This window comes from Lepisma saccharinum, chromosome 12, assembly GCF_977018435.1.
Source record: "Lepisma saccharinum chromosome 12, izLepSacc3.1, whole genome shotgun sequence".
In the NCBI taxonomy this organism is placed as follows: domain Eukaryota; kingdom Metazoa; phylum Arthropoda; class Insecta; order Zygentoma; family Lepismatidae; genus Lepisma; species Lepisma saccharinum.
In genome coordinates this window covers 31324102-31338441 of record NC_139240.1, presented here as the reverse complement: position 1 = coordinate 31338441, position 14340 = coordinate 31324102, and the positions used below count along the sequence as shown (strand labels likewise).

Sequence of the window (14340 nt, the reverse complement as noted above, 5' to 3'; positions counted from 1 at the left end):
TGACTGTTAGAGACCAAGAGTAGTATATTTAAATAAAACACTACTAAAACGAGAGTCAGAGAGAGCCTGAGCATATATTTGTAATTTAATCATTAGGCAATATATTCCACATTTGTAAAAGAAAAAAAGAAAGAAAGCATAACATCATTGTCTGCACATAACATGTTCCCATTTCATAAATAATAAAACTACATCCCATATTATACATACACACATATTGTACAACGTGTAACAAGTTGTGTAAATACAGAGAACATAAATACTGCAGAAAATTTTACCCTGAGTTCTTTACAGGATTTACAAAAAATCTATGAGAAACCAATCCCCTATCTGTCCTATAGGAGATAGACTGGGGGACCTGAAAGCCTGGGCTTTCAACCATTGCAGCGGGGGGCGAGGGGACAAGAGAGGTAGAGGTAAAAATCTTCCTTTTCCTTGGGCCGGCCGTTTCTACCTGAAAACTGGTCTGGCGGAAGAAGAGCGAGCTAGGGTATCCAGCCAGCTTTGCCCGCGGAGAACACCGATGGACGAGAAGCGCGTGGAAAAGAAAGTGTTGCGTATGAGCTGTGGTGGCTTTAACAAGACAATAAATATTGTGATTTGAATATAATTCGAGATGTGAGATTGATTGATCTATCTCTGCTAGACTAGCTACTCCTCAGTGCACGTCACAGATTACTCCCCTCCAGACTATTAGAAAGTTCTTCTGGAACATTCAAGCAGGTGGCTTTCCCTTGTCAACTGTACTTTCACCTAAAAGGCTAAACATATTTACTTCCATATAGAATGTGGTTGGACTCTTTATCTCACACTCTTTTTCCTTCCTTCTTCTCTCCTTTTTCTCTCTTGCCCTTTCCACTCTTTCTAACACCTTCTTCCATTCTTTGTTTAACTTCAGTCCCCCATTCCAATTGATTGTGTCTTCTTCACCTTTCTTCTCTATTTCCTTGGCCTCCTTCCATTTTCTCTCTTCTCCCTTCCTATCTGCTTAGCCTCATCCCACTCTATGCCAAGTCCTGTTTCTCTCGTGTGTTTAAATATCGCATTCTCTCTCTCTTAAGTCGTAGATCATCCATATGTTGTTTCAACCTGTCTTTCAGCCTCTTTTTCGTTTCTCCTATGTACACACACTGACATTCTTTACATTTCACTTCGTAGATAATCCCTTCCTCTTCCTCTTCTCTGTTTTCCTTTTTCTTATTTACATTCTTCGCTATTCTTAAGATGCTTCTCCCTCCCTTCCTGTAAGAGGAAGGGAGGGAGAAGCATCTTAAACTTCAAGACAGAAGTAAAACGAACTTCATAAAATAACTCCAAATATAATGGTGACATTTTACTTGTATACTGTACCCTGTGCAACAGAAGACAACCCTTCAACCTTGGATGATTCCGTAAGAGACATTAATGTTATCAATGGTGTTGGGAGTCAATATAAGGTCAGTAAAGGTGAATCGCTACAGAGGAAAGTTAACATAGAGAGGCTAATGAAGGTGACTCTGCCAAAGTAGAAGAAGAAGCTAAATATGGCAGAGAGACTGAAGATTTAATTTATTTTATATTTAAAACCGTGTAAGTTGTTTAAAGTACAGCAGCACATGGTAGAATTTCACTGCACAATATTATGCCTCGAAGTCTCGCTCTGAGAAAATGGTCAAATTGTAGTTGTGTTACTTTTATAATTCCTGTAATTAATATGAGGGTTATTTTTTAAGTACGGTCCATTTTGCAATAAGAACAAAGTAAGTAAATATTTTTCAAGAAACCATTTAATTTCTTAATTTACATACACTTCTCTATTTTTCTACATAATTTCATTGCTGGTTTAAACATTTATCTAACGAACTACGACTTTTTGGATACCCTCCTCATAGAACTCTGCTGCCTGTGATGATAACCAGTTATACACGGAAGCTGAGTTAATTGCAGCAAGAAGTTCACTAACAAAACACCCTGCCTGTCCCACAACACAGTTGCCATGATGCTGCTCAAAGAGTGCCGGGAGTCTGCACGTGCACTCTCCACACTCACGGTCAATTTCAAATGGTATTCATAAAGACCTTGTGCCTTAGCGACTACCACTCTTCTGCCATCTGAAGACCTTCATTGGCAGCAAGCATTTAGACTTTGATGAAGTAAAAACGACCATGAATAACTGGCTATCATCACAGGCGGCAGAGTTCTATGAGGAGGGTATCCAAAAACTTGTAGTTCGTTACGATAAATGTTTAAACGGCAAGGTAATTATGTAGAAAAATAGAGAAATGTATGTAAATTCAGAAAATAAATGATTTTTTGAAAAACATTTACTTACTTCGTTTCTATTGCAAAACAGACCTTACTTAAAGAATAACCTTTGTATAATTAGAATAATATAATATAATTTACTTGTAATTATTTTCACATTTGGACATCTCACATATCAAGATTGCAGAGAAAGGTACAGCTAGTTGAGTTATAATCATTTCATGTTTTGTCATACAGTAAATATATTTATCAAAAGGTGCCAGTTTTTTTTTTGTTACTATGAATACATCATCATATCAACACATTGTTGTTACTACTAACAAAAATACTTCAAGGTAGCATGATAACGAGTTTGTATCTTTAAACATTATCTGTACATGAAAAACAAAATAAAAAGTGTAATTTTTTTTAGTGTCAGTTAAGGGTTAATACTCCATGGCGCGACAGCCCTCAAAGGGCCTTGGCCTATCTCCTGACTGCCAGTCTCCCTCCCACAATGTGGAGATCTTCAACCAGTAATGGGGTGACGGGGGGTCAGCACGAGACTGGGTTATGCTACTCACTCGTAGCTCCCCAATTTCCTCACAATGGTGGGTTGCCAACGGTCCTATACATAGGCCGAGAACCTAGAGACTGAATCCAGACAGAGTCTAACAATTCAGGGTTGGGATGTGCATAAAATTGAAACATTTGATGCTCACCCATGTTTTGCTTCTATTACAAACTATGAAAATGTTTGCTCTGGCCCTTCAAATATGTAATTCAAGGTTTGGAGATTATCTTCACTAATGGAGTGGCTGGTACATCAAATGGTGAAAATATAATCATTTTCAACAATGGCAAATATAAGGACTTTTTTCTGGCACTTGATTGTGGTCAATGTTAGGCATCTGTGCAGAAATGTGCTAGTGTCACATGCAGGAAATGCAAAGTGAGTGAGGCTTACAACTTGCAGGTCTGCATCTTTCACCATGTGGTGTTGGCAAATCTAGGTAACAAAGAAAGAAATAAAGGGTTCTTGTTATCCCATACAACAAACTCATATTGATGTCACTTTCGTATCACATATTTTACAAAACTGGGCTAAAAATAAGTTGCCATACACATCAGAAGAAATCCAGTTGCAAGTAAGTGCACTTGCATCGATGTGGCAACACTGCAAATTCAGGCAGCCACCTAATTTTGTGTCCTACATTGTAAGTTATTGTATGCATTGGTTGTTACTAGGGAGAGTAGTTTGCATATATATCTTATTCTTTGGGGAAAATTCATGTGGCAGAGTGGTTAGCACAGTGTGCTACTATCACAGGGGTCCTCGGCTTGAATCCCAGCCTAGGCATGGATGTTGTTTGTGAATGTACCTTCATTAATTTCATCATATTCATCCTCATTGTCGGAATTAACCAAAAGTGGTGGAAAAGCAATGCTAAATAACAAAAATAATAAATAAAAAAATTCATACCCTTTCAATAAATTAATTAATTACACCCGATTTGGAATACTCTGATGAGGTTTTAGACTGGCTTTAGATGGAATCATTTCCTTTAACATTTTTCCTAGTATAATTGCTATGTAAATTCTTCCAAAAATCTTGTAGCAGATGGTACTCTACACGGAAGCATTTCATGTAACATTTTGGCACTTCGGTTAGCTTTTTCGATTACAATGTATGATATATACAGCACAAAAGGCATATCGAGTTATACCATCTATGGTGAGTGCACGGTGTTCACATTTGAAATAACAAACATACGTGTACTCCATACATTATAAAATCCTAATACTGTTTTATAGGAAACGTTATTCCTCTCGGAAGAATAGTTATTGGCTTTTAAAAATATGAAGTGATACATTGTTTAGATCTTGCACGGCTGCCATTACATCTGCACTCGTGACCTAGAGCTCGCTTCTGATTGGTTATGCTACGGATCCTATCCTTGAGAAATGCCATAAAATTTTTCACTTTACACGGTAGCATTTTGGTTATGGCATAAATGTAAAGAACTATGCTAAGGAAAATCCTTTCCTCTAAAGTGGGCCTTATAGTGCATAATGGGATAAGTAAAGATGGCGATAGAGAGTTTTAGAAACTTATGTGTATCTCATGTCACCAGGTTACATCCAACAGGCTGACAACAGCCTGAAAATTCACATGCAACAGACACAAAGCTAGCAAAGTACAAGAGGTATTTTCTTCAATACTTGGGTGTTTATGATGATGCACTGTGTGAGTGCAAGACATATTACACAAGCAGTCATTCCCTTGGCAGAAGAAATATTTTCAGCAACATCTGGAAAACCAACAACTGGATTTCACAAGAATGCTAATGCAAGTCTCTATAAAAAATGTAGACCACTGCTCAATAAATAAAATACGGGGTTATTCAAAATGTTTGTTGAAGTTTCAATATTTGGGGGGGGGGGAGAAAGAGCATGAAGCATATGGCAATTATAATCAACCACATCAATTGATGGAGACACTCTCGAAGTTTTATTTTGTAATAGGCAATGTCCTGTAGTTATGCATTGGCTGCTAGAGGGCAGGTTTTACAAGATGGCGGGTCAGAGCTCTGAGAAGGTGGTTTTTTGTGCTTGAATTTCATAGTCTGTTCAGTCAATGTTTTTCAATGAAAAATTCCATTCACTTGTGGAACTTAGCATACCAAACTGACAATGTGACATATTTTGTGAAAATGACTAAGAAAAAGCCATACAGACATTGTTGATTCAAGCTTTAACATTTGAGAATCATGACAGATTGATGAAAATCTTGTAAAACCTGCCTCCCAACGGCCAAATGCCTGAGTACAGGACACTGTCTATTTCGAAAGAAAATTTTGCGTGTCTCCATCAATTGGTGCGGTCGAAATGCCATATGTTTCATGACCTACCCAGAAAAAAATATTGAAGCTCCGACAATCACTTCAAATAACCCTGTATAATAAAAAGAAAGATACCCAAAGTATAAGACAAATGACTTTCTAATAGCACAGGAACCAAAAGGGAAGGAAGTTTAAAAGCATACTTTCACAGCAAGATGGTCATAGTAGCTATGAAGCTCAACTGGGACTCTGAGAGGAGGATAAGTGCTCATTTATGTACTAAATGTTATACTGGGCTTACTGGAACTCTGAATATGAATAATATTATTAGATTGCTGGTGGATTTAAATGATATTACTTGTTTTTGCACAATTAGAGTAACCATAATGGAAAAGTGAGGCTTTCGTTAAAAATATCTAGGGAGACAAATTTATGGTAAATAAAAACTGAGGAGAGCGGTAAATAAAATGTTACATCAGCGGTGGAAAAAAAAGCACACACTTTTTCATTATGAGAGGAAACAACATACAAAAGAGCTACAAATTGATAAACTACTTCATTTTTATATACTGTAAGAAAACATCAACACAAAATCACTTCATTTCTAAATTGGATATTCAGGGGAAGAAAGGAATGCAGCTTGACAGGGAGCGAACTTATCGAACTGCGATTATGTGCATGGGAAATCCCAATTTGCAGCATCTTCCTGATGTGATTTAAGATAAAACGTTCTACAGCTGCAAGTGGTAGGAAACTTTAGGCAAACGTTTCGTTACAAATAGACAGTTTGAGCGCACAACCTCGATTACCGGTTTTTGCATGTTTTCTACTTAATTTGATGATATTTCACGGTTATTTCGCGAAAAAGCGTTCATTTCGTGGAAAAGCACACATTTTGCATTACTTCGCAAATAAAACTCATGCATATTTCATCATTCGGGGTGTAGTTACATGCCGAATGTTCAAAATTGCATCTTTTTTTCACATTTCGCGCATCGCAAAAATTCAATGTCCCTACAAATATCATACAAGTAATTGCCAGAAATTGGTCACGGAAAACCGTGGAAAACCTTTTTTATGGAAGCTAGCTGTAGGGTTTGAACCTGCAATAACCAAAATATAAATCTTTTAAACTTCATAAGGTAGAAAAGTATCTCAACAACCAGTCTGCTCTCAATTAAGCCTATAAAACCAATACACAAATAGTATAAAGTATATTTTATTTTATTTTATAACAAATAATATAAACAAAATTCTAACAAACAACTACATTAAAAGCCAGCCACGGGAAACTTTTGCAAGTGTTCTCTGAGAACGTTTGGAAACATTGCAAAGAATTTAAATGAATTTCCCATTTTGTCTCCGTCAGTAAGCATGTGGTAACCTGACAGCAAATTCGCCTTGGTCTTTTCATCGGCACTTCTTAGCAGAACCTGAAAACAAAGAGAACATTAGGTGTCAGCAGTTTAACAGATATCATAAAGAAGTGGCAAGCGACACATGTCACTTGGGAACAAACCAAGCAACACTTCACACCCTGGCAGCATGACAGGTGGCACAATCTTGCATTCAACAGGTAAATTTCTCACAAGACACACAACACCTGTCATTTGTCTTTCTGGTGTGGAATCTCCCTAAGGTATGCGAAAACCAGGGACATATAATTATGATATAATATGATTATGTGATAACATAAAATACCCCTTGTTAAAAACAACACAAAAATATTTAAGAGTTTGTCAAAGCTTTTGATTCCATCTCGGAATCATCATCACGGCTGGTCGAGAGACGGTGAAGGGGGACATGGTTGAAGTTCTGCTGGCGCTAATTTCTGTATGTGCCGGAAGGTGTCATTGCAGTTTTGCCATGTTGGTAAGTTCTTGTTTGTTGAGATTAATGGCTGAGGGAGATGGGTTTTTAAGTTTGACCGTGTTATCGCATGATAAATAAAGATTTCCACATAAATTTTCATTGAGATTGTTTGTTTTTTAAATCATGTGCACACCTTCCTTAACACCCAGTTATATTTTACCTTTAGCCTGTGCCAAAAAGAAAACACAATCTTTAGGTAATTAGTGGTTGGTTTCTATTACGTGTTTGGTCAATCTAGAACTTTCTTTCCTGCATATTTATCCTGTGAGATCTGTGAATCTGTCTTTGATAGGTCTTTTTCATTGTCCTGTATTTATTTATTTATTTATTTATTTACGACTTTGTTTACATGTTGCATTCACATTTAATACTGTAGATACCAGAGTTCATTAAAGGATCCTTGTAAGTTTTGAAGCCTGCTAAGCTTTGGCCTATGGATTTTCCAGGTTTGAATGCTACATTGTATAGTCGACGTGCTAGCTGCGTTAAAGACCGGCTGGGTTTGAAGTCGACGGAGCATGCCCACCAGCTACAACAATCAAATTCACCGCACAGTGTTGCCACACATCTACTCTACGCCACCTTGTCCCTCTGCTCACAACCACCTTTCCACGGTTGCACAGTACGGCAACAGCGTATCCGCAGTCATGTGACTGAGACTCCACGTGGAGTAGACGAGCAGAATGACAGCTGCGCCCAATGGCTGAACGTTGAGTGTCATTGGACGAAAACAACTTGCCCGCTATTTATCCCCACCCACGTTTGTGGCGGCGGTTTTCTTTAGTCTTCGATGTTAAGGAAGTAAACACGTGGACCATACTTCTGTTTTTATAGCGTGAGAAAGTTTTGAAACTTAAAAACCTATCTCCCTCAGCCATCAATCTCAACAAAGAAGAACTTACCAACACTGCAAGGACATCTTCCGGCAGACACAGAAAGTATCACCAGCGGAACCTTAACCACATTCCCTTCGCAGTCTCTTGACCAGCCCTGATGATTCCGAGATGGAATCAAAAGTTTGAACAAACTCTTAAAAGTGTTTTTTTATAGTATTGTTCTTAACAAGTCTGTTGCCATTATGTGACATAAGAAGTTTTTTACTGCCACTGTTTTTTCACTGGTTCAGTTTCAGGAACTAAACATAGAGTTGTGTTATACATTTTTTAACCACTTTCAAAAGTACCAAGCTTACACTTTAATGCCTAAAGTAACTTTACACATTATTTTTAAAAATTAATGTCATTTTTAATAATTTTAAGGGTAATTTTCTCACATGTTTCAAGTCATTTCTGAATAGAGAATAATATCCTCATAATGTGAATTCGTACCTCTAATCTAATATCGATTCCTATGGCTCTGAAGAAGTCTCTCTGGTTGACTGGTCCAAAGGTTAGCAGCCTGTCTTTCACCAACTCACGTAAATAAGAGAAGTCAACATCGGCCGTTAAGTCGGCAGTGCCTGGATCCTTCAGGGGATCATGAAGCTGATGATTCCGGAAAGCCTACAAGAGCAGGCAACATATTCAAGATTGCAGATTTGTTCTTGTTGCAAGTGATGATGTTTTGCAAACTCATTCACATTATTAATCATTTTGGGTTTGATTCAACACAGAATGCAATGCATCATACCAATTTCTTCTTTCAAGTCTATTAAGTATGATGATGCTACAGAGAAGTTTGTTTGTGAAATATCACCACTTGCAATAAGGAACATGCTGTTTGTGGCATCAAATAGTGAATAAAAAAAAATATAAAGAGAGAAAATATCAAACAGTGCAAAACAATTCGATAATTTTGAATTTGAATTAACATTTTTTTTTGGTGCGTCAGCACAGGCTATTTTGCACCCGTCACACTATATGGGGTCCAGCCCCTTATCATAACAAAAATAAAAGCATGTCTGAAAACTAAAAGTTCCTTACATTGGTTAAAAGCTGAGGCTAAAAAGGGCACTCAGCACAAATAAGGACAAAACACAGAATTATACTGGCCATAGGGCCAGTCGCCAGAGCCTCGTTAGTCTGCAGTCTAAACCAAGCCACGGAGCAATTAGTGATGTATTTTGGCTGCTTGTTGCAGTGGTTTTCAACCTTTGTGAGACCACAGCCCAGTAAATTTATTTTTTACAAGTCGATGCCCTGATTCCAACAATTTTACTCCTAAATACATTTCTGATCTTTAAAGTTTATATGGAAATTAATATGCACTCTTAATTAATATTAATATATCAACTATAGAATAATCATAGTTCAATTATGTATAGACTTGCTATCAAATATAAAATTAGATTTAAATTAGTTGTCAACCCCTAGGTGCAACAGACCTACTGCAGCCCGGAGGTTGAAAATCACTGGCACTAAAACTGAAGCAGAAGCAAATAGATTGGCTGCAAATGGGAAAAAATCTATTTAAGATATCTAGACTGGAAATACAGTTTGATATGATATCCGAATCAGTCTGCCTCCACTAAGGATTGAACCTCAGACCCCTTCTTATTACAAGGCAACAAAATTACTTTATTTCACTCCAGAGGCCCAGTCATGATCATAAAAGGAACCTTCTATCAAAAAGCCGGCCTTTTTCCAACAACAGTCCTTGCAAGTTCTCTGTGATTTACAGGCTAAATTAAATCTTAATCTCTGATGAAGTAGCTAACAATCTGGTTAAGTATAGAGAACATTCAGACTGAAACAACACTATAAGCAAGTATTCACCACACATGCACAAACAAGACCGAGACAACATGATGCGTGCCATTGAAGGAGCTTTCTGACTGAAGTCAGATGACAAGCGACACGTCTCCTTCAGTAAAAAGCAAAACATTCACCATGCATTGAAGTGAAGATGGCGGGTGGTCAGAGTGGTGCAACAGAATCGTTCCGTAAACAAGTTAAATTTGTAAATGATTTCAAATGTTATAAATGTCTAAAAGTAGTTAAGAATGGCATATTATGTGATGTTTGTGATTCATGGTATCACTTTGACAAGTGTTGTGATATTAAGGAAGACAACGTTCCAATGAATGATTGGATTTGTGAAAAATGTACCGCCATTTTGGTGACTGAATCAGACCCATATATTTCGGATCCAACAGGAGGCCTTAATGTAAATCAAATTCCTCCAGGTAAGATTAAAGATGAAATTGTCAATCTCAAGAAAATAGTGGAACTTTTAACAGAAGACTTGGAAAATATGAAGGCTGAAAATAGTGAACTCAAAATCAAGCTATTAAACCATGAGGACACTGGACATGCAAACAAAAGTAATAACGCAAATGAGTTTACTTGGAGCAAAGTTGTTCAAGGGAGGGCAAATAGACTCAAAAACCTAGAAACAAAAAAGGACTTTACTTCAAATAACCTCTTTGATCTCTTGGAAGTGGAAGAAAATAAATTAGATATTTCAAAAAGTGATCATGTGCCTTTGATAAATAGAATATCTAAAAATCCTTCATCACGGTCTAGATTTGCAGTGAATGGCAAAAAATCTAGTGGTAAAGTGAACCTAATTAGTGATAGTCATGGAAAAAACTTAGCAGGTATAATCAAGGACAATCTAAAGGACATGCATGTGACTGGAATGGTAAAATCAGGGGCAAACCTAAATCAGGTTATGGAAAACATTGACCAATCAAGTAGAGGAATGAACTCGAATGACTTTACAGTGATAATTGGGGGGAGCAATGATGTCTCAAAGAATTTAGGAGATGATGCTACAAAAACTCTCCAAAAAAATCTGGCAAAGCTAACCCACACAAATGTAGTAGTGGTCAACTTACCATACAGATTAGATTTACCTGAATGGTCTGTAGTTAATTATGAAATAAGTCGAGTAAATGAGAAATACAGGACCATCTGTAAGCATTTTAAAAATGTATCAGTCGTAGATGTAAGTAAATTTAATAGGCTAGAGCATACAAGACATGGTCAACATTTAAATTGGACTGGAAAAAATAGGTTAAGTAAAGAAATTAGTGAGGTAATACTGAGTATAATGAATAGAAATGTGTATAATAGGAAGGAAAGCATAGCATTACCTGATATTTTATCACAACAGGGAAACGACTAGATCTAGCCAGGTTATGTAATAAAACCTGGCCTAGCTTGATGAAACAATCGTATAAATCTAATGCTGACAATATCACATCACATAGATATTAATGGACAATAAGCAGTTGATGATGGAAATAGTGAAATGAATATCAATAAGCGATTCAAACAAGCAAGTAATGAAATAAATTCCAAAAATAATGTCCTAAGCTTGCTACACCAAAATATTCAAGGCTTAGATGGGAAAATTATTGAATTGGAAACTGTAATAGATAATGAAAAATGTTATATTCTTTGTTTGTCCGAGCATTGGTATATGTACTATGTAGAAATGAAGAGTGCACACCTGCCTGGTTATAAAATGGCTGCAAGCTTTTGTAGATCTAAATATAATAGGGGAGGTACATGTATTTTTGTAAAAAACGAAATGGCTACGGATGAACTTAAAGTTGATCACTATCATCAAGAAAAAGATTTTGAATGTTGTGGTATTGTAATTGATTCTCTTCAACTATCAGTATTAGTAATTTATAGAACTCCGGACAGCAATATTAATGTCTTTTTTCATAATTTTATAAAAGTAATGGATTATCTGACAAAAAAGAATCATAAATTAATTATATGTGGAGATTTAAATATTGATTTTTTAGTTAAGCATACCCATACTAAAAAAATGAATAACTTATTAAAACAATTCAATTTAAATGCTATAATTGACAAACCAACTATGATTACAATTACTTCTCAAACATGTATAGATCAAATAATTACTAATATTACTAAAAGTGATTGCATATCAAGTATAGGTGAAGCTGGACTGTCTGACCATTCGTATCAGAAACTTGAAATTAATAATCTTAACTTAAAAACTCACAAAAATAAAATCAATAAGGATGCAATATATACCAATAAAAGAAATTTTAGTATGGAACATATTAATTATTTTAACCAACTCTTAAAATCTGAAACGTGGGAAGATGTGTACAGAGCTCAATCTGTCAACGACATATTTAATGCCTTTATAAAGATATTCCAGTACAACTTTGAATTAGCCTTTCCTGCCAAACCATATAGAAATAAGCAATCTCCAATTAAAAAATGGATTACGCAAGGAATTAGAATATCATGTGAAAAGAAAAAAAATGTTGTACAGACTTAGTAAAGTAAATGCCGACCCTTATTTTAAAGAGTATTTTAGATCCTATAAGAAAACTTACAAACAGGTAATTGCTGCTGCTAAGAAATATGAATATGATAAATTAATTGCCACCTCAAAAAATAAAAGTAGAGCTATGTGGAATATTATTAAACAAGAATCTGGAACGATACATGATAAACCTGGAATTAATAAAATACTAGTGGCAAATGAAGAAATAACTCAACCCAAAAATATAGCTGAAAACTTCAATTCCTTCTTTATAAATCAAATTGATAAATTAATCCAACAACTCCCTGCACATAAAAAAAGATATCAAGGAATTAAAACTAATAATCACTCTATGTTCATATATCTCGTAACTGAACACGAACTTGATTCTCTCATAAATGCCCGCATGAGGAAGAAAAGTGCAGGTTATGATGGGATACCAGATGCTATAATTAAAAAATGTTCCCCCAATATCTTAAAAGTGCTTACCTTTTTATGTAATGAATCTTTTAGAGCTGGAGTTTTCCCAGACAAGCTAAAATTATCAAGAGTTATACCTATTTATAAAAAGGGCGACACCTCAAGTATTGATAATTATAGACCAATATCTCTATTATCATGGCTAGATAAAATCCTAGAAGGACTAATGCATAAAAGATTGAAAGACTTTCTTACAAAATTTAATATAATTACGTCTAGTCAGCATGGATTCATAGAAAATAAATCTACAGAAACTGCACTTTATGAATTTATTTCTAACATTTTACATTCAATGGATTCAAAATTAAATACTGTAAATATTTTCTGTGACCTTTCAAAAGCTTTTGACTGTGTTAACCATAAAATGCTAATTGAGAAATTATATAAGTATGGGATTAGAGGCACAGCCAATGATTGGTTTAAATCATATCTATCAAAAAGAATGCAGTATGTTGAAGTTACTCATAATGCTAGTCATTATCATTCAAATGTTTTGCCTCTAAAACATGGTGTACCCCAAGGTTCCATTTTGGGACCCTTACTTTTTCTTATCTTTATTAATGATCTTCCAGCTAATATTAACGACTCCAACATAATTCTCTTTGCTGACGATACTAGAGTCGTTTTCACGTTCAGAAGAGACAACGGGGCTTATGGAGAAACCGCACAGTGTTGCCAATACAGCGCTAGCTCATGTCGCTGGGAAATGATGACCTTCCTTCACAATGAAGGTGTTACATATTTTGTATATATAATGATAATTATATGTAATTATTAACATTAATATTATACTGTGAACTTTACAGTTACCCTTTTTACTATGATCCATTGCGATCACTACACACGCGAGTGTAATGCACGAATATGACACTTCAGAAATCACTTAAAAAAGTAAAAATCACTGAGAGCTCACACAACTGAAAACACTTTTTCGGGAGAGGGAAAAAGGCTAAACAGTGAGGGGAGTAAGGGGACCCTGGCACATGGGTTAGATTCAAGTTGCAACCCAAACAAACAAATGAGTTATGGCCCACGTGAACTGATAAGACGTGAATGACTCAAGCAAGGCATGTCATATTTCTATCTTGAAGCCCCATATTTTGTCACGTGTTGGAAAGCCTTTCAAAGGTTAATATGGTGTCTATGAATTTATGTGAAAGGTGATCTTCATTTCAGCATTAATGTTGACAGTAATGTAAACGAAAACAACGTGTATTTGCGACAGCACTAATGTTGCTCACAACAGCAGCATTGGAAATAATTGTCAATTATTAAATTTAAGTAATTTCAATTCTATTATAACAAACTGCATGAAGTTCATATTTTTACTGAATGGAAATAAAATAACAACTGGAAAACTTGGTGGTGATTAGCCGGAATGCTGCGGTGATTCAGCTCAAGATGGCCAGACAACGTCTCCTTACTTCGCGTGCGGTTCGGGTTAAAAAGAAACTCCAAATGCATGGAAGTAATATTTCTGGGAACCTTTGAGTGGTTATAAAAAATAATTTCATTATTTTCTCCACAACTTTGTCGCTGGAAGTTTTTACTTGGAATTACAGAACAAAAAATGGCCAGCGACGACATTTTCTACTGCACGAATATAAAAAATCTCCACATACTTTATTTGAATATTTTTTAATGCAAATATGCTTTAAAGTATTGATAAATTCTGAGTACCACCGTCACCTATGACAATTAAAAAACAATGTCATTTTTTTTCATA

The 14340-nt window shown here is 35.8% G+C and overlaps 1 protein-coding gene across 7 annotated transcripts in view; it reads right to left on the bottom strand.

Annotated features, from left to right (window-relative positions):
• Window positions 1–6280: 6280 nt before the first annotated feature.
• LOC145996427 (protein arginine methyltransferase NDUFAF7, mitochondrial) overlaps window positions 6281–14340 on the bottom strand; it is a 57804-nt gene continuing 49744 nt past the window's right edge. For all 7 annotated transcript variants that reach the window (XM_083132895.1, XM_083132901.1, XM_083132894.1 and 4 more), the window contains exons 8-9: window positions 8267–8440; window positions 6281–6499 (exon numbers count right to left, since the gene is read on the bottom strand). In XM_083132895.1, the coding sequence (XP_082989021.1) occupies window positions 6338–6499; window positions 8267–8440 (336 nt within the window). In that variant the 3' untranslated portion in view covers window positions 6281–6337. The remainder of the gene's footprint in view (window positions 6500–8266; window positions 8441–14340) is intronic.